Source organism: Artibeus jamaicensis, unplaced genomic scaffold, assembly GCF_021234435.1.
Source record: "Artibeus jamaicensis isolate MK-2021 breed Jamaican fruit bat unplaced genomic scaffold, CSHL_Jam_final contig_1998, whole genome shotgun sequence".
NCBI classification, from domain to species: Eukaryota; Metazoa; Chordata; class Mammalia; order Chiroptera; family Phyllostomidae; genus Artibeus; species Artibeus jamaicensis.
Window position 1 is genome coordinate 14,108,633 of NW_026521407.1, and position 21,165 is coordinate 14,129,797.

Genomic DNA, 21,165 nt, shown 5'->3' on the forward strand with positions numbered 1-21,165 from the left:
GAAAGCAGGGGCAAAGAGATGGTGTATCATAGCAACATTATTCATTATTCATAGCAGCTAAAAGGTGGAAGCAACCCAAGTGTCCATCAACAGGTACCATATAATGGAATATTAAAAGGAAGGAAATTCTGACACATGCTACAACATGGATGTACCTTGAGGATATTATTACTAATTTAAATAAGCCAGTCACAAAAATACAAATACTATCTGAGTCCATTTATATGAGGTTTCTAGGGTAGAGACAGAAAGTTCAGTGGTGGTTGCCAGGGAGGGAATGTGGAAATGAGGAGTATTGTTCAATGAGTATACAGCTTCATGTTTGTAAGATGAAAAGGTTCTGGAGATTGGTTGCACGATAATGTGACTACTTAACAATACTGAACTGTACACTTAAAATGTTTAAGATAGTAAATTTTATGTTATGTGTATTTTACCACAACCTTCAAAATTGATTCTAGTAATAAAATTCTACTTCTCAGCAACCCCATCCAATAGGAACTACCATTATCCCCATTTTAAATCTTGGTAGACCCTAACATAGTAGGTCTTTATTAAATATTTGTTTAACTAATTTACAAGTTAAACCGTCCCTTTCTTCCCTATGTATCCATGGCCAGAATGGGAGGCAATGTACCAGTCTTTTCTCTGGAAAGACTAGGGAAAAGCTGATTTGTGCTCATAATAATCAATGCCCCAGCGCAGGAATAAGAAATCTCTAGAACTGAGGCACTAAGCGAAGCCTGAAACAATGGTGGGGCTCAAGCTGAGCCTCGGGGGGCCGGCAATACCTGTGCTTAGCCATCATGGAGACTAAGGACACTCTGAATTCTTGTGCTGGGGGATTTATAATACATGAGACATATTTGATCTTGAATACTAATGTTTCTGATTAAAACAGTCATCATCCTTTCTTTAAGTGCTCTTTTTCAATCACTCCAACAATACTACAGACTACCAAAAGTCTGATTGTTTTTTGTCCCTCTTCCTTGGCTTAAACAATTAATGGATTGTTCTTAATCACCCTTCAATCGAGGCAGTGAGGTAAAATTTTTTTGTTTGAACAACTTTCAGCTCACTAACGTTTAACATGAAAGTATATTAATACAATACTAAACACATTCTCGCCTCCCCTGAAATTCCTACGGTGTCAAAGGTTCTGATTCTGTAATCCATACCTACTCACACCTCCAGGACACCGAATGAGCCACGTTGAAAACCCAGGTGTTCGACAGCTAGAAGGGTCAGCTAGCAGGGCAGCCAGAGAACGACAGGGTCATTCTCACCCTGGGCCCGAGCCTGAGAAGTGGATGAGGTCACAGTTGTGTGATGGAACAAACCCTTTATGGGATTCTTGAAATGACTGAAGCCCAGAAGATGGAAGTAGCATGGCCTAAAAAGTAGGTAAATCTCCAAATTTCGTGAGAATCTACACTGAGTCCTTTCTCAAACACGCTTCATCTCCGTGAGAGATTGAAGGTAGCGTTTTAAAGTAATGATAATTTTGAGCCATGAGGAGGACCTCCCAGCACCTTTCAAGTGCCTAAACGGTAGAGCCTGTCTGGAGTCCCCAGCTCTGTGGTAGGTTTCCGGATTCCCAGCACCTGTCACTGAGTTGTGCAGAAGCGCCTGCTCGCTAGACTCTGAGATAAAGACCTGGGAAAACAGACTGAACTCTAACCAAACATTCAGAGACTTCTTCTTCACGGTTTAATAGTATGTGATTATCTAATATTCCTAAGTCAGCAACCCAGATTTCGTCTCAGTGAACCCACTTAATACATTTGACATTTCAAAAGATCATTGGAGAAATAAAAGCAACCATAAAAGTGAGAAGCCCTAGCAACCCAGCTTCTGGTCCTTAGGCTCTAATTCTCTAACTCTGCAAAAGTGGAAAAGGAGGGCAGGGAGGCCGCAGTGGCGGGTCCAGGCAGGAAGGCCTAGGGCAGCAAAACAGCGTTGTATCCCACTCCCATTCCTACCTTTAAGAAAGGCCCGTGGATTCGTAGTAAATGGCAGGGCACAGGTGGACCTCCCAGAAGGAAACCCTGGGAAAATCTGCTTACTACTAGGCTGGTACCCAAGATACAAATAATTTGGAAGTGCTATAACATTTTACCCTCTGTCAATTATGACATGAAGTGTTCTACTGATTTCAAAAATAAATGTCCTTAAATAACTTTTCCCACATATTCCCAGGATACTTTATCCAAGTCACATGGTGCTGTTCATCTTTATATAGAAGCAGAAAGACATTATTTGAAGGGAGAACAATGGCAAGAAATTTTGTTTAAAAACCTTGAAATAGAAAAAGGGGTCTTTCTACATGTCTTCTAATTATGCACAAACCTCTAACTGGAATTTATACATATTACATTTCCTTTAGGTCCTGGAGTTCAAAATCCAGGTCTTGAGCTGGGAAAATTGCAAAAGGATATAGAGAAATTAATCTGTGATCCTTAACTGTACCTCCTAAATTCCAGACAGAGTTACTGGCTACATGGAAGTTTCTGATATTAAGCCAAACTTTAAGCTGAATCCTCTAGAACAAGTACCCGGCTCCCATGGCAAGAGGTAAGTAATGAATATATTAAAGTGGTAAATCTATTAAGATAAAGAATTATTAAGGTGATGAATGTATAACCCATAAAAGCTATGATGAAACTAGTTAGAATGTTCTTAAATATCTATTCTGTGATAAAGTTAGTTATAAAGCAAACATCTGAACTGAAGATAAAGATCTTTATGAAAATAAAAATGTACATACCCTTTTCGATTAGAGAAACAAAGAGTTCTCCTTCCTGTTCTCCCACCTGAGAGGGTATTTTTGTGTGAGGGGGCAGAGTATCTTAGAGGGCTTAAGAAACTGTCAGTTAGAGATTAAGATTTTTGAGGGCCAGTTTAAAGGTGATTAAACTTAGGGGATCACAAAGAAGACCCAAGCCCCTAAGCATTGGAGTCTGTAGCTCCAGTTTAGTTGGCAAAGGGAAATCAAGTTTAAGGCGGCAGCAGGGAGTGGTGGGGAGGGCTTGTGGGAAGAGCAGCATCATGAGCACAGCTGGTCAGGACAACATAAAAATAATGAAATCTAGTAAATTAGCGATGACTACGGTTGTACTAAAATTAGGAAGGGAGGTTTGCCTGTGACACTAACAATCACTTTTTCTTAGTCTGATAACCACAAATTCCAATAAACACTGGCCACTAATAACTGATTATACTGTGTCAGACAGTATAAGAGCCTCTCTCTTCTCTCACAGTCATCAGTTTTCTTTGCCACTGTGAGAGTATTTCTCCTAGTGTCCTTGATGATGCCATTGCTGCAGGAGCATATCATTTTTCTAGAGGGATATATATGGGTAAGGGAGCCTTAGAGTAGCCAAATCCCTTGATCTCGTTACCCTGAACTGAAGTAGTGACTTCCTTGTCTCCAAAGTCAGCGAGCAAAGACTAGGTACTACCACCTGTAGACTGAATTCCTGCATAAGACAAGAGGCTAGACTGGGCTGGTTCCAAATCTACAGCTCCTCAACCCTTTCAAACATAAACTAATAACACTATCTCCCATGTATGATCCAAGAGAAGGCTTGAAATTCTGCCAAGACTATCCTTTTTTAAATGTAGCTAAAAAAAAACTTTATGCTGCCTGGCCTTCTATTTTCCTTTTGCTTCTTGAGAACTACACATTTTTCCGTTGGCTGCATCTTCATATACTGCAAAAAAATTTTATTTCTATTAGAAATACAACAAATATAAAATAACCTATCCAAATAAAGGCAAAGTTTTCAGAAGTTTAAGTAGGTAATACAAAGAAAACGATAGCAGAAGAAATCAATGTTAGTAAAAGCTGAGAAAATAAGACTAATTAGATGAAATTTCATGTCAGAAAAGTTGAGAACGATGCATTATGACACCTTACTGCCTCCTTCTCTCCCAAGTCTTTCTTGAAAGTAACTTGAATCTACTAGAAACTGTAAGGAATACCAAATTCATAAACCATCATTTTCTAAATGTGAGTACTATGTTTAGTGTTTCCTCTAGTTTAATTTTTAAACTGCTTCTTGTAAAAACAAAAACTAAGACATTCCATATTTTTAAAACTTTCAGTTCCATTCATATCAAAGCTAAATGTATTTTAAATAAAATTAATTTGTAAAATTATGATTATTATGTTTACTTTGAAATTACCATATTATACGCATTATGATAATTGCTTTTTTCTTCTTTTTAAAAGATTTTATTTATCTACTTTTAGAGAGAGGGAAAGAGAGGGAGAGAAACGTCAATGTGCGAGAGAGATATTCATTGGTTACCTCTTGCACACCCCCAAATGGGGACCTGACTTGCAACCTAGGCATGCACCCTGACTGGGAATCAAACCAGTGAGCTTTTGGTTCACAGGCTAGCTCTCATCCACTGAGTGACACCAGCCAGGGCTCATTTTTTTCATAATACATCATTATATCCCTAAACTAATAAATGTTCCAAATTTATACAGAATATCGAGAGAGAGAGAGAGAGAGACTGATCTACCTCTATGTCTCTCATATGCTGGTAAAAATATAATTTGGAGCCCTGGCTGGTGTAGCTCAGTGGATTGAGCACAGGTCTGTGAACCAAACAACGGTGTTTGATTCCCAGTCAGGGCACATGCCTGAGTTGCAGGCCAGTTCCCAGCAGGGGATGCATGAGAGGCAACCATACATTAATACTTCTCTCCCTCTCTCCTTCCCTTCTCCTCTAAAGATAAATAAATAAAATCTTTTTAAAAATCTTAAATATATATATATATATATATATATATATATAATTTGTCAATTCAAGTCATAACATAATCACAAATATAAAATTTTGCTATAAGGATAGTCACCGTAAGATTATTTAAATTAAAGAATTTGAAACAACTGTATCTTTAAAAATAGAAATAGCACAAGGCTTATATTCTTGAGCTTTGAAGTCAGAAAAACCTGGGTGTGACTCCCAGGACTTCCACCCATTATCTGTGTGACTTGGGGCAAGCTGTTTAATCCCTCTGAGCCTCAGTTCCCTCTTTGTAAAATGGGAGAAACCAGATTTCATTAAGGGGTCTTGGGTGACGGGCGAGTGTAGGGCCGAGGGAGGCGGACCTCCATGGCCAACGCTTTCTCACTGCCCGTTCTGTAGCTGCTGGCAAGTGACAGGAACAGGTCCCTGAGGTGGTGTGACTGTAGTTACGGGGTGACACTTCCAGTCACTGCAGTCAGCAAAAACTGATGACTGGGACGGACGTTTGCTGGTTCACCTTTGCACTGCATCTTTTCACGTCTCTTCGCAGGGATAAAGGCTTCCCGGGGTCTCTCCCACGCCGATTAAGGCACAAAAAAAGGAAGTTGAAGGCTTCACAGATGCGAGGTAATGAGAATCATCTCCCAGAGGGAAACGTAAAAAAAGCCCCTTAATATGTCTGATCATTTTTTTCTGTAAGAGGGATTGGGGATTTCATGGGTTGTCTACAGTATACTTGTTATTTGAGAACAAAAAAATTTTTTTAAATTTGATGTCTAATTTATTGGAAGGAAGGGAGATTACTTTCAAGTACACATCTTCCTAGAACTGAGATAGTACTGGCCAAATATTTTCATTCAAAGAAGAACTTGTGGGTGTGGAAAAGAACAAGCAGGATCAAAGAACAATCGAGTAATGAAGCAGTATAACCACAACTAAAGTCCTGGGATTTCTCATAGAAAAGAATTATAATGATAAAATGAGCTACACTGGCTACAGTTCATTAATTCAAACAATAAAAATTTATTTAAAGCCAACAATGCACTAGGCAGGAGGAAGACATCAAGTCAGACATGGTCCCTGCCCTAGTAGGAAGTCTTACAGGGAACTGTTAAGCCAGGAATTTGTTGATTGTAACATTTAAATTACAGTAGGACCCAAGTTATGATAGAGGAAGTACAGAATGGTACAGGAGCATAAAAGAAAGTCTCCTAACTTAATCTGGTGAGGATAGGAGGGGAGAGAAGGCTGAATGAGGAGGAGTAAATCAGTTAATGAACACAGAGGGGGCACCCTGGGCAGAAAGGGGGGAATCTGAAAAGGGCCAAAGAAAAGGGAAAGCATGACACACTAAAAACTAGAAACAAGCCTGGCATGGCTGTGTTTGGGTTCTAGTAAGGCAAATGCTTCACCAACACTCGCCCTACCCCTGCCCCTATCCTGCCTGTAGACAGAAAAGAATCACAGAATCACTTTTATTGCTGGGAAAGCTAATTTAGAAAGCACAAAAGATCGTCAAGATCAAAATTGCATTTTTTGGTCGGGATCTTCTCGGAGTTTCGCAGTTACAGACGAAAAGCCGTAGTACAGTAGTGATGCCGCGTGGAAGCCGGAGTCGCACTTCCCGCGTGGCCCCTCCGGCCAGCCGGGCACCTCAGATGAGAGCTGCGCCCAGGCCAGCTCCAGCAGCTCAGCCACCAGCACCAGCTCCACCATCTGCTGTGGGCTCTCCTGCTGCTGCCCCCAGGCAGCCAGGTCTCATGGCCCAGATGGCAACCACGGCAGCTGGTGTGGCTGTGGGCTCTGCTGTCGGCCACACCATAGGTCATGCCATAACTGGGGGCTCCAGTGGAGGAAGTAATGCTGAGACCTCAAGGCCTGACATCACTTACCAGGAGCCTCAGGGAACTCAGCCAGAATACCAGCAGCAGCAGCAGTTTGGCCCATGCCACTATGAGATGAAACAGTTTTTGGAGTGTGCACAGAACCAGAGTGACCTTAAGCTTTGTGAGGGTTTCAGCCAGGTGCTGAAACAGTGCAGATGTGCAAATGGATTAGCCTAATCGAGAAGTTCATATTGAAGAAATGGAAAATCATCTCTCATGATCCAAGTTAATTTAGTATAAAGATATAATTTATAGTGAAAGTATAAGAGTACCAGTTAAATCTCTCCTATCATTAATAGTTTCCTTGCCTCAGAATTGCAGTGGAAGAGTGTTCATACTATATGGAAGCTCCCTGAGATGGTATTGAGTTTGGGGCTGGGCAGATGTTTGTGTGGCCTTCTTAAATCAGCTTTTGTGATGTTACTGTTTGTGAATCAATTAGAATAAAGTGAATTTCTTCCCCCCCCCAAAAAAATTGCATTTTTATGGTAAACTGAGCTAAATGCCTTAATAATAATAATAGTTTATGGCTTGATAGACTGTAAGGTTTCTAAGTGCAGTAATGCACACTAGTGCTTGTTTTAAGGCTACCCCGTTGCTCTGATTAGGTATTGTAAGATAGAAACGACTGTCATGGAAGTTTTCCATACTTACTGATCCCTAGAAATAAAACTGTTTTAGGGCCACACCAGGAAGCCCCAGAGTTGGTTGGGAGGTAAAGAGTCGGGGGAAGTGGGCAAGAGCCTTGGCTGTGGTTTCTGCTGGAAGGAACAAGCAAGGCAGCGTGAGCAGGTTCAGAATTGGCTCGTTCAAATAATGTCAGCAGCTCTGGGATGCAGGGCTGCCCCCAGTCGTCTGGCGGCCCTGGCCCCTTTTCTGGAGGCTCTGGAGGAGAATCTGCTTTTGATCCCATCTAGATTTTTGGCAGAGTTTAGCACCCACAGTTGTGGGGCTGAGGTCCCCACTTCCTTACTGGCCGTCAGCCAGGAGCCTTTCTCAGCCCCTTAAGTCTGCATTCCACATCACATTGTCCTCTCCATCTTCAAACCAGCAACAGTAGGTCAGGCCCTCCTCGTGCCCTGAACATCTCATCTCTCCTGCCACATCTCTCTTGTTCCAGATGCATGAGGCACCCCGGGGAATTAGACTGGGCCCATGCAGATAATCCAGGATAACCTATTTTAGTTACATCTGCAAAATCCCTTTTGTCATGTAAAATGATGTATTTCACAGGTTCCAATAATTAGGGTGTATGGTATCTTTCAAAGGTCATTTCACCTACATATTTGGTTTCCCACCAATACTTCATTCGAGTTCAAATCTCATGGAAGGACACTGTCCTTTGCAATAAGAAATGTTTATTAAGTACTCATATTTCTCTCAATGTGTGTTTAGAACATCATCTCCAATCGATTGTATTGTCCATCCTAGTTCCATTAGAATGTATGTTTATGTTTGAATAACTGTCCTGACTAACTTAATGCTATTTCTCCAGCCTTCCAAGAAGCCTACAACTTCTTCAACAGGGACAAAACTGGCTCTATTGATGTGCATGGATTGATGTGCACGTTAGCTAAGTTGGGAATGAGTCTAAACAAGCATGATGTTTCTAATGAATTAAAATATGCTGATATTGATAGTGAGTACTTTCATTTATCATTATTTTTCTCATAGAAGCTTCTTGTAAATATACACTTTTCTCTCGGGAACTGTATGAATATGAAAAATAAACCTCACTTCTTTGCCAAAAGTACCTGTGCGTGTGTTTCTCTTTAAGGATATCAGTGAGGTATGTGTGCAGGTTATGAAATCAACTTCATGCTTCTTTGAAAAAGCCTATGTGGAAACTAAAAGTGGCTGTCATTTTTCAATGTCAAATTCAGATTGCCTGTCACGATGTATATTTTGGAGGGTGCCTTGAAATAAGAATATATATTACAAAGGCATTGATGATTTCACAGTGTCATGTTGCCAAGGAAATCCAAGCCCTTGGTTTCTGTGTGCACCGTATGCGTGCAAATCTTCCTTCCATCATTACAACCCACCTATGTTGAACTTCAAATGCCACAGCATGTTTGTTGGTATTTTTATAACACATAGACCATGTTTTCTTTGAATATACTGACCTAGTGATTGCAAGCCCAAACTGACACACTGTGTGGAAATACATTCGGTGCATTTTCTCCTCTCACCGCTGCCGGCCCAGCCGCCAGTGCCCCACGTGAGCGCCAGTTCCACATATGAGTCAGTGTCACCAGTTGGTTAAGGCTTCACTTGTTGCCACTAACTGCCCAGTTTTTCTGTTCTTTTATGGAAACACACACACATGACTAACAGCACTTAACTTTAGAGGAAGCGAGGTATGACTTGGGGATGTTATAATAACAGAAATATTAGCAGCATGGAGTGGAAGGCAGGGTGGTTTCTTTGAAAAAATGACTGGTCTTTCAGAAAGGAGTGAATGGGCAGGACCGTCGTGGCTGGGAGCCCCTGGCTTGATGTTTACAGCCCACCAGTGCTTCCGTCCGTGGGCCGTGGAGGGCTGGAGTGAGCAGGCCAAGACCACTTCAAGAAGACCAGTGTTCCCCGAGCATATCTCCAGTCCCAGAATGCTCTGATGTTACATACCGAATGAGCCATAATGTTTTCATTGTTATATTTAATATGTAATCTGATCATTAACATACATCTTATGTTCTTGTTCTGAGCCTTCAATTTCTGTTGCAGGAGATGGGAAAGTGAATTTCTCAGACTTTATCAAGGTGCTAACAGATAAGAACCGCTTTCTTAAGGCTGTGGGTAAGTAGACACATGACTGAATAGATAGCAGTTGGGTAGCTGCAATTCACTGCATAGTAAATATTACTGTATTTTTAGGACTATAAGACGCACCGGACCATAAGATGCACCTAGGTTTTAGAGGAGGAAAATAGGAAAAAAATTTTTGAAGCAAAAAATGTGGTCAAATATTTAATAATGTAAATAACACAGCCCGCCACCCACCCCCACAGTGAGCCAGGTAAGCTACATTCTGACTATAAGACACACCCCCATTTTCCTCCCAAATTTGGGGGGAGTGCGTCTTACAGTCTGACAAATACAGTATTCATTTTGGCCTCCAGTCAGGAGACAAATCTGAAATGGGTACTCTGGAATGTGATTTACTTTTGTGCTGCTTCTCCAAAACAGCATTTGCTAAGCAAATTGATACAGTTTTGGAATTTTCACTTAAATGCATCAAGTCCCCCTGCAGGAGATGCTACTTTTTGATCTCTAATGAGAGAGAGCCCTCTGGCAGTGGTGTAGAAAGGTTACCCTTTATACTATTTTAATTCTTTATCAAGCGCATGAGCTACTTTGAAAGGCACTGCTTTTGCAAAAGGAAAAAAAAAAAAGCTCTTTCTCATACACATTTGGATGTAGATACTTTATTGTTCCTGAAAAATACCTTTCTCCCCCTGATGAAAAATCTGCCCTCGGTGCCCAGGCCTGCTGGAGGCCAGAGAACATGTTCTCACCTAAGGTTATAAACAATATGAAGGGAAACTCAAAATATTTTCATTAGTCCTCCAGTGGCTTGTTTTATGAGTTTAAGAGGCACCTTGGAAAATCTAATCCAATTCATATCATGTTTTCCAGGATAAATACATTCCAAATTCCAAATACTGTATATTGTTTTGAAAATATAGCCATTCACAGGCTATGAACTGTCCTTAGGACAAACAAAATTACTGCTTCAAGTACCCACTAAAGGAACAAGGGTTTGCCTGCAAACCAGACACATATTTACCAACAACTCCTTTGCTTAGAACAGGGCAATGGTCCTTAACATAAATTCATGTTTATGTTAAATGTATTACTATGTTTACTTAGAAGCCATCGAACTAAAAGTATTTTTTCAATTCCATGATTAGTTTGTCTGTTCAGTAATAAAAATGACCTTTCTACCTTTCTCCAATAGATCAAATGTTGAATGTTTTCCTGTAATTCTCCAGTCCTTGATTTGGTATTAATTTTGTATATACAATAAAAAGACTGTCATTTTAGTACTTTCTTGATAGATGAATTTTTGCAGAAGGCATTTTGGATCTTTTCTTTCCTTTATAGTTCCAGAAAAAATGAGATGTTTAGATTTAGCTGGCAACCCAGGAATTCTGTTGTTTGAAATCCTATCAAAGCTTGTAGAGACTTCAGCCTTACCCAAAAAGGCTACAAAGGAAATAGTAAGGTAAGTGACAAAGAAAGGGGCAAAAATGACCTCCTCAGAAGCACTTATGAGGGTACTCACAAGGCAGTCACCTCTCACTAACATTCCATGTCACAGAGTCTGTTCCAAAACAAAGGAGAAGGTGCTGGGCAGATGAGAGCTGATTCCTTCACCCCGCAGTGCCCTCTTGCTCCAAAACTGCAAGGCTGACCTCAGGCCATCTCAGCTCCCCACTGAGGGCTTAAGACAGCTAAGAAAGTTCAGGCTTGTCTGCACTTTGAGCACTGTGCTATTTGCATATGCTCTCACTTTTGTTGTCCATCATCCAATGTTAGAATTGTCTCAGTTCAAAGGGACACTGTGAGGGGCACAGTGGTGAGGACCTCTGAGAGAGTGCGCCACGTCCCCAAAACCTGTGGCCAGCCAATGTTGAGACTCCGGGAACTGGGACCAAACTTGTACAGGGTGACTCGAAACCAGCCATGCAAACTTTCTGGGCCCCAATATTCTCACTTAGTTAGCTCTTGTCTGATCAAAAAACAAACAAACAAACAAACTAGGTTTCTACTCATGCCTCCCAAAATACCTCTCAACACATCAGCCAGAGTGATATTCTTAAAGCATAATTCAGATCATAAATGTCCTATGGCTTCCTATCACACTCAAGTTAAAATCCCAACTCTCAGGCCCCTACCTATTTCCTCTCCCAAGGAGGAGTCTGTCACTAGAGCTTCTTCATTGCTGAAAATGTGATATTGGTGTAACAGTGTCGCAAAAATACATATCAGTCCTGATAGTCAGCCATTTTGCACTGGTATGATGTATTGATAACGGATATGTAAGTGCAGGCTCTGGCCAGGTAGTTTGGTTGGTTAGAGCATCATCCCAATATGCCAAAGGTTGTGGGTTTGATCCCCAGTCAAAGCACATAGGAAAATCAACCAATGAATGCAGAAATAAGTGAAAAAACAAATAGATATTTCTCTCTCTTTAAAATCAGTAAATAAATAAAAAAAGATCTGTCATTGATCTATAAGCTGTGCATGTTTGTAAATCAGATGTGTATACATTTGCACTGTGAATTAGAGTCCCATGTCATATATAGCCCGCTCTGCTTATTCTTAAAGAATTTATAACCTAAAAAACATAGTAACAGGTGTATACATGTACAAATCGCAAAGAATTGCAATCAACAGTGATTTACTGTGGATAGTAAGGTTACTGGTAATGTTTTATTCTTTATACTTTTCTCTATTTTCCAAACTGTGTGTGCAATAAAAGTTTTTCTAATTTAAAAAATGTTCTTTTATTTGAGATCTTGCTCACCAATCGACATATATCATCAGTGCAAATAAATTTGTATAAAAATTCTCAAAAAAGTTGCATTTCAAAATCTAACACATAATAGGAATGATTAGTTTTTGTATTTAAACCAGTATCAAGTAAGGGTTTGCCAAGGACCATACTTGATAGGTATTTTTCTAGACAAGACTGGGAGGTCTTTGTGAAAAGGGAGGAAGCCAAAGCCCAGGGACTACTTACGTAAAATAGTCAAATGGGTAACAACTTAGTTGAGTAAACTATAGCTGTTAAACAACTGTTAGCTTTTCTCAAGTTAGTTCTATTGTAGAATGTACTTAAGCAGTAAGTACATGTAAATGTATTTAGGGTAAAGCAGGTGAATTATGTTAAATGTTGCTCTTATATCACATTGCATTGAATACTGTTTGGATGCATATTGAAAGACATGCTTATTTGGGGGAAAACTCAATATAGGAGCTGTGTCTACAATTAGAAGTGGAACATTTGGCATGTTTGTTAATTCTAGTTTCATTTAATAACTTCTAAGTCATGTAAATTTAAGTTATTTTTTTAAGTTAACGGGGAAAAGTTGAAATGCAAATACCAATACTGTAGAATTTTGGTCTTGGTGTTTGTATGAAATTCTGAGACCTTGATTTGAATCTTTCATTGTATTAGTATTTGCTTCTAGGTATATGGTGCTAAATGATACCTGTCTAATAAATACTCCTTTAAAAATATAGTCAGATGGCCTGTGGCAGTCACCAGTGGACAGTCTCTAACTTGCAGAAACAGGCACTCAATAAATAATAGTGAATGAATATACAAATTAAATTTAAAATAAATTTATTCAGTGTATATGACTTGTAACCTGACATTTTTCCCTATTTGTCTAACACTCAGGCATGCTTTCAGTAGAACTATAACAATTTTTATTCACTTCTGGATTATATATTTTTTTAGGTATTTCCGAAGAAAATTCCAAGAAACTACCTCAGGAATATTGTGGAGCCCCCACACTGAGGGGTATAGAAAAAGGAGATTTAAGCCAGACATCTGCACACCTCTGAGCTCGAGCATGACCGCCCTTATTAATGCTGCCCGGATCTCGGTCATGAAACAACAGGATTTATTTAACTATCTTGAGGAGCTCAAGAGTAAGACCCACTTCCCTACTGCTGTAAAGGATCTAGTTGTACATTGCTTGTCAGAAATAAGTACCAGAGGACAAGTGCTGTAAGACCAGGACCACAGCCTATTTTGAGTGACCAGTCTCTGTTACCCAGCTATCATTTGAAAACAAATGTATGTTTTACCTGAGTCCTCAGACACCTGAATGAAGCTGAGAGTCTGTGGAGGGGTTAGGGTGGGGGCACAGGAGAGTGAAGAAGATGGGTCATGGTGCTGAGAGGAACAGACAACAAAATAGATGCCACGTGTAGGTCCTTCATGTGAATTCCGTATGTTATTAGTGGTAACATTTTAAAAAATCTTTTCAGGATGCAATCCTCCTTCAGATAATCCATATTCAAAAATACCCATCTTTCCACTGTTTCCTAATGAGGATGGAGTGGTAATGGGAAAGCCATTCAAAGACATACAGAAACTAGAAATGCTAAGGAGAAAGCAGCCTCTGGATTTCTTTGAGAACTACTTCTTCCATAAAAGAGATTGGAAAATACAGGTGAGATTTAAATTATGTCACATCAATCCAAATACTTGTGTTTTGAAATTCTAACTTAATAGAACTAGTAACATGCTTTTAAAAAAAATTTATCGATTGATTTTTTTAGAGTGAGAGAGAGAGGGAGAGAGAAAGAGCAAGCAAGCAATCAAGCATCATTTTGTTGTTCCACATATTCACATACTCATTGGTTGATCTTGTATGTGCCCTGACTAGAGACTGAACCCGCATCCTCCGCGTAGCAGGGTGAAACTCTAAACAAATGGTCTACCTGGCCAGGGTGTAATGTGCTTTTTAATAACAAATGTTTTCAGTCATTGTATTTCAAACCAGATTCCACAGACATACTCCTAAGTTAAAGCTCAGGTATAAATACTTTATTTAACTTCAACAAACAGTTAAACTTACTGAAAAATACAATCCTAGTCTTGGAGTTGGGGATGGGGAATATAAGAATAATGACAAAGAGCACTTCAGGTCCTATCTCCAACTGCTCAGCTCTCCCATCAACTCAGGGCCCAGAAGCTGCATTTTGGTCTCCCTCAACTGTCTCTAGATCATGGTTAGGCCACACACCATGGGATGAGGGAACCAAGTTCACAACCCAATGGAGCAACGTTGTGATGGAGGGGCCATCTTGCCCTTGGACTAGAACCCTATTTATAATTCCAGCTGAACCTTCTGACCCTGCTTCAAGCTCTGTTGTCTCTAATCTATTTGCCTCATCTCCTCACCAAAGGTGTACTTTATCGTCATAAGTTTTAAAGTCTCAGACAAGTATGCCCTCGTTTCTGGCCTCTCCACCTGAAAAAACAAGAGCAAAACTTGGCTCGAGACCAGCCTACCTGGTGGAGTATCTCTGGGGTCCAGAGGTCCATGTGTTCTTCCCATCACTGTGAGATCCCTAAAAGTTCCCTCCAGGCAAAAATTATGAGTGCCAGAACTGGAAGGGAGAAAAAAAATGGAGAGTTGTCAATCAACGGGCATGAAGTCAAAATTATGCAAGGTGAATAAGTTAGAGAGATCTGCTCTACGACATTGCGCGTATAGTTACTACTGTATTGCACACTAACAACTGTGTTGAGGGTCGATCGCATGTTAAGAGTTCTTATCACAATAAAAGTTTTTTAAAAAGTTAGAGTCCTATGATGACTGTGAAGCGTTCCATCTAAAAACCAACCTAGGGAAGGACACATCACAGATCTTGGATTTAAAATTCAAGATGGGACCTGGGGTAACTCCTTTTGAAAAAGAGATGCAGGTGGTCCATGAAGCCATGAACTTTTGAAGGTGTGTGATAGGAAGAAAGAGGAAACTGAAGGAGTAGATTTGCCAGTGGATTCTCTCCTCGATATTCACTCCTCTTCCCCACCCTTAAGAAGACAGGAAATCCCCCAGCTTTCTGGTTTGAGAGGCTTTAACTCTACCATCTGCTAAAGTCATCTGTCCTGATCCAAGCCAATCAAGGAATCAGATTTCCCGAATCTCAGTGACTTTGGTGATGGGCAGGTGATCTAGGCTGGTCAAACCAGAGGGAAGTTTATAACCATTGTTTGATATCTGGGGCAGGGAAAGCTGTCTTCACCCTGGATATGAATGAGGGAACCATAGTGCTGGGGCAGCAGGCAGCCCTGTGACGGAAGAGAAGCAAACCTAAGGATGAAGCTAAAAGGTGGAGGGTCATGAAGACATAGACCTGAAACCCTGACAACGCTCTAAACCTCTGGATCAACCCATTCCTGAAGTCCCATTTCTGGAATTTTCACATAAATGACACATCATTTAAATCAACAATAAATAAATAAAATAGAGAGTCCTGTGACAATCACCAATGACCTAGAGTTTAAGACTGTGTCTTTCTCCAAATGAAGCCACACCCACAGGCAAATATCACTGACAAGATGGAAATAGAGGACACTTATTCCCTTTACCCTTATTTCCCAACATTGACCCCTCCACCTGTGATGCCTGACTGTTTATTGTCAGTTTCTCGAACTGGAATATAAGAACTCTGATTTTTAAAATAATTTTCAGATAGATGTTTTTATGGAAGACACACCTAAAATATGGCTCAGAAAGTTTAAAAGGGACAGCAAAAATATATGAAGCAAATACAAATTAAAGTAAGGTGGCATTGATAGATTAATATGGGAAAAGTAAAATTTAAGGAAAAATAGCTAAAGATAAATATGCTATATAAAGATGTTTAAGCCCCGACTGGTGTGGTTTAGTGGACTGGGCGTCATCCCTCAGGGTGGAAGGTCGCTGGTTCAATTCCCTGTCAGGACACATTGGCCTGGGTTGCCTGGTTGGGGCATGCAAGAGACAATCAATGTTTCTCTCACCCACTGAGGTTTCCCTCTCTCTAAAAACAAATAAATAAAATCTTATTAAAAAGATTCTTAAAAAGCATCAGGAAGATGCTACTATCCTGAGCCTCTGTGTACCATACAAATGATGCTTGCCTTAAAATTTGTAAGGCAAATGTAAGGCAAAATTTGTAAGGCAAATAAAAAATGTAAGGATAATTGCTAAATGAAGAGGCAAACCCATCATCACAATGGGACATTTTTATCATGCATCTCCAGAAACTAATAATGCAGACCCCCGCCACACCCCCCAAAAAAGAAAATCAACTCCTCTTAGAAAAAAATTGAACTGTTCAGAAAGAGAGATGGGGAATTACAGCTGGCTATAGAATCAGAGTCTAGAAAAAGTTGTTTTAGGACATGGGAGATGAGCACATTTGTAGCCAGGAGGAGGCAGGACCCTTAGAGTGGTGGTTCTCAATCTTGGCTGCCCCATGGGAGAACTTCAAAAACAACTCATGCCCAGGCCACAGCACTACCCAATTAAATCAGATCTCTGGGAATGGGCCCTTGCCTCAGTATCTTTTAAAGTTCCAAAATGCAGCCAAAGCTGAAAATCACTGCTCAAAAGAGAAACTTAGGACCAAAGGGATAGATCTCTCTACATAATTTTCAAGGCCTAGTACCAAATGCTAATGTAGATCTGTCCAAAAATAATTAAGAATATAAATACAGCAACAGTGGAACATTAAACCAAGTTCATTGCCCTTCTGAGTCTGAGGTCCTATGTAATTGCATAGGTCACATATCCTTGAAGTTGGCCTTGGAAAGAGGACAGCTGAAGGGATATGGCCCAGGAGGCGAATAAATAAAGATACAGGGGAGATTTGGCCTTGGACATTAAGAAAAACACATATAAGAGGGGAAGGAGGAAAAAACAGGTTCAAGGATAGAGAAGTCCTAAAGTGGAAACAAAAATAAAAAGAATTTATATTAGATAGCCTTGAAGAGACAAGCTGAGGGAATCGGAAGGTGAGGTTTTCCAACCATCACGTGAAGATTGTAAGAGAATTAACAGTGAATGAAGAAAAATAATGTCAAACAGTACTGCAGGCCTGGATGAAATGAGGCAATACACATTTTCAAAGAAAGCAGTCAGCGTATTCCCATGATTTCCACCACACTGGTCAGCAGCCCAGGAACAAGGACATACTGGTTCCCATGAGAAGTCTGCAAGTAATGTAGGTTGTATTCTGTGGCGGGCACATTCATTTTCAGTGCTTTTGATGGTGTGGAAAGTTTGGGTAAGGGTGGGTTTGGCTCCTCTCTACCCTCCATGTCCATTCCACATCTTCCAGTCTATACTTCTCTTTTGAGTAGGCTTCCTTATTATGAAAGTGAACTTGTGAGATGCCCATTTACACATGGAACAAAACCAGGTGCCCCAAAACACCTGACAAGTGCTTAAGCAATAATCTTATAAACCATATACAAAGTCTTTCATGATACAATATACTTGTTTATTATGTCTTTGTCGTATAATTCAGACTAAAACATATCACTCACCTTCTTTTTTAAATGTGCATCAAGGCAGCAAAAATAAAGCCTGTTGACTCTGCCTCAGGCTACCCAACTGACATCCTCACCATTGACCAAATACTCAAGAGAAAACGGAATTGGACAGTGACTGATGCAGCTGCCATTAAACCGCATGTGAGTAGTCGCTGTTGAATGAATGCCTTCCCAGAAGGCATTGACAAAAATATTTTCCACTTTGGTACTACAACCATAAAATTAAGAGGGTTTGTTTCTCCTCTATGTCTTTAAAGTGAGACAAGATCATTTCTTGTTTCTACCTGTTCTAATGATGTTTCCTGCTCTATAACCAAACAGATTCAAATGTTAACTCATAAATCACCCTGCTAATCACCCTATAGAGCCACACCCTGCATCATTTCTGGGACATTAATTTGTTTCATGCTAGAAATAGCAACTAGTTAGGATATTAAACTGACAGTCTCAGTGAGAAGTGTACTCAGGGAATCATGATGAGTTAAAGAGCCTTTATCACAGCAGCTAAAAGAAAAATAGGCCCTGAGGGGGTGGCTCATTTGGTTGGATTGTCATCCATACCCCAAAAGATTGTGGGGTCCATGCCCAGTCAGAGCACATACCTAAGCTGGGGGCTCGATCTGTGGTTGGGGGCGTCCAGGAGGTAATCGACTGATGTTTCTCTTTCTCTCTCTCTCCTTTCCTCTCTCTTTAAAATCAGTAAACATAACCTCAAGTGAGGATTTAAGAGAAGAATAGTAAGAATAGTTTAAGTGAGTTTCCTTAAACTATTAGGTGCCAGGCACTGTGTTGTATGAGTGCTCTAATTCACACATTCTAATTCATTTACTTATCTCAACAATCCTTTGAGGTAGGCACCACTATCATTCCTTATCATTTTACAGATGTGCACAGAGAGGTTAAGTGATTTGCCCAAAGGCACACAGCTAGGCAATAATAGAGCCACAGTTACAAACATAGGCAGCTTGGCTCTTGGATCCACCCCTTTAACCACAACTCTATGCTGCCTGTCCTGACTTCTTAGCAACTTTTGTACTCCATGGAGACAGACTAGGGTTTATTTCTTTTTACATGGCCTCCCTTCTGTATTTAACACTAACGATCAAGCTCTCCCTGATCATCACTTTCTACTTCTTTGGCTTTTACCAAATTGCATCTTCAATTTACTATGTAGTTCTGTGTCTTTTCCTCTTTCTTCTCTTTCCTGAATGTTCATCTCCAAAGTCCTGATGTTTCCTTCATTTCTAGTCTCATCCTGCCCCTTTTCTCACTGTGCACACTTGTCCACCCATTTCTTCAGTCAATATTTACCCAGTGTCAACAAAGTTCTGGGATTAGGACAGATCACAGAGAAAAAAAACACAGTTCCTAACTCCAGTGAGCCTAGAGTATGGGTAGAGGACACGGAGAAAGAAATGAGCAATAGTAATATGTTGGGATAAATGGAGCTACAGGTGGTCTGTGCTGCATGTTGGGAGTGCAGAGGAGTGGGCTCCCATCCTCTCTCATCATGGCACATATTACACTGGGTTAAATGGAGGTTACTTACAGCCCGAGGCCTCCAGCCTGGTGCACCAGCTGCCCCAAGGGCTGAGATGCTTGGGAAGATCAAGAGTTTAGCATACCTGTAACCCAGTCTCAGCAGAACATTGGGGATCTCTGCATTAAGTAAAGGAGAAACTAGGACGAGTATTCTTTGGACTGTCAATCTCTCCTCCTTATTTTAACTGCCACCTACATACTGATAATTCATAAATCTGTCACTAGCTTAGACTTCTCTCCAGTACTTCTGTCTTACCTCACTGACTGCCTGACATTTCGACCTCGCTGTTGCATAGCATATCAGACTTGACATGTCCAAAACCAAACTCAGCATCTGCATCAGATTGGCTGTTCCTTGGGGAATCTGTATCTCAGTTGTTGATACCACCATCTACACAACCACTGAAACAAGAAAGCCAGGAGCCATTCTTAACTTACACATTTTCCTCACTCTTCACATGCACTAATCCCCAAATCTGGCTACTCTCATTCCTGGGAATATTTTTCAAACCTGTCCCCTTCACTCCATCCTCAACTAATGCCTTAACTGAGTCCCTCATTAGGTCCGGCCTGGACAACAACCTCCCACCTTGTGTCTGCACCTCATAGCTGCTCCCCTGTGTCCATTCTCCACCTGGCTGCCAATGATCTAACATCAAGATCCAACTATGTTACTGTCCTGTTTCAGAATGATGCTTCCCTCTCACCAGTGATGCACACAGAGGGATTTATCTCGCGTCCATCAGAAAGAGTGGCTTACTACCGCATGATTCACACTGAGGAAAGGATCTCTCCGGCCTCATGAGACCAAGTCTAAGAGCCTGGTTACAAGCAGGCCTTGCCTGCCTTGCCTTCATCGCTCCCTCCCACTTTGAACTTGATGCTTTATCAATACCAAAGTGCTTTACCCCTCTTCCCCACCAACTCCAGGATGTTTATTGCTTTGGAGCCTTTGCTTATGCTATCCCATCTCCTGAAACACCTTCCCATCACCACTCCCTTGGTTTAACCACATCCTTGAGGACCTACTCAGCTCAGCATTCTCTTTCTCCCTGACCTAGGCTGGACCGAGAGCCATCCCTAGCATTTCTATTATGTTCGGGGCCTACCTCCACCCCATATTTCCTCCTTGGTGTAGACTCTTGTGTTTTTAATAGTCTTATAAAATGTATTATCTCATTATTCCAAAGTAATTTATTTTCATTGTCTGTCAACTCCTAATTCCTCAAGAGGCATTACCAAATGTATAAACTCAGTGACTTTCAAGTAGCCTAGGAACATAACTCTTGGAATATCTAGAATTGTGGTCCACAAATCAAAGATATTTTAAGATAACTACTGTAAACTTCTGCTTTCTCACTGCAGGTGAAGAGAGCTATAGATACTTATAACTTAGAAACAGCTCTTGAGCACCGAAAAGAAATGTTAAACCTCTGGCAGAAGATCCGAGGAGATCTGATTGGAATAGACACTAAAAATGAGTCCTTTTATGACACATTTTCTACTTACACATGGTCCTGGAATGTCTGCCAAGAATTACTTTCCCCAAAGGACTTAAGGTTATATGATGCCTGCATGAATAGAAATTCCTTCCACAATTCTTCATTCTCTTCCTCTTCGGACATCAGTGAATGTGACACAGAGGCAGGAAGAAGAAGGAAATGGAAAGGTTTCAAAGAGTATCGACAATGAATTTTCTACATTTTCTAAGCAGCTCATTGAAAACTACTTTTTCATAGATATCAAAATTATCTTTCTTGCTTTTGTCTAGTACATTCTTAGCAGCTGGAAATGTTGACATCTTTTGCATTCTGACCAGTAAAAAAATTTAAGTCCTAATATGGTTTCCCTTTTCCAATTCTTACTAGTAAACAGGTATCACTGGGTTAATTCCCTGCT

General features: G+C 40.5%; 2 protein-coding genes across 3 annotated transcripts; both read left to right on the forward strand.

The window, feature by feature from the left end:
* Positions 1-1,215: 1,215 nt before the first annotated feature.
* On the forward strand, positions 1,216-20,958 carry EFCAB3 (EF-hand calcium binding domain 3). 2 transcript variants are annotated; one of them, XM_037163789.2, is made up of 10 exons: positions 1,216-1,400; positions 2,484-2,574; positions 5,315-5,391; positions 8,146-8,289; positions 9,378-9,449; positions 10,758-10,878; positions 13,123-13,316; positions 13,659-13,843; positions 17,743-17,865; positions 20,632-20,958. In XM_037163789.2, exons 2-10 carry the CDS (start codon positions 2,501-2,503, stop codon positions 20,956-20,958), a joined length of 1,317 nt encoding a protein of 438 aa, XP_037019684.2. In that variant the 5' UTR covers positions 1,216-1,400; positions 2,484-2,500. The 2 variants fall into 2 exon arrangements, with proteins under 2 accessions (XP_037019684.2, XP_053512569.1); XM_053656594.1 differs by lacking the exon at positions 1,216-1,400 and having other exon boundaries at positions 2,398-2,574.
* Positions 6,310-7,113, forward strand: LOC128626078 (coiled-coil-helix-coiled-coil-helix domain-containing protein 2-like). Its single transcript, XM_053656599.1, has one exon. The coding sequence runs from the start codon at positions 6,360-6,362 to the stop codon at positions 6,825-6,827; it is 468 nt and encodes a 155-aa protein (XP_053512574.1). The 5' UTR covers positions 6,310-6,359; the 3' UTR covers positions 6,828-7,113.
* Positions 20,959-21,165: the final 207 nt, after the last annotated feature.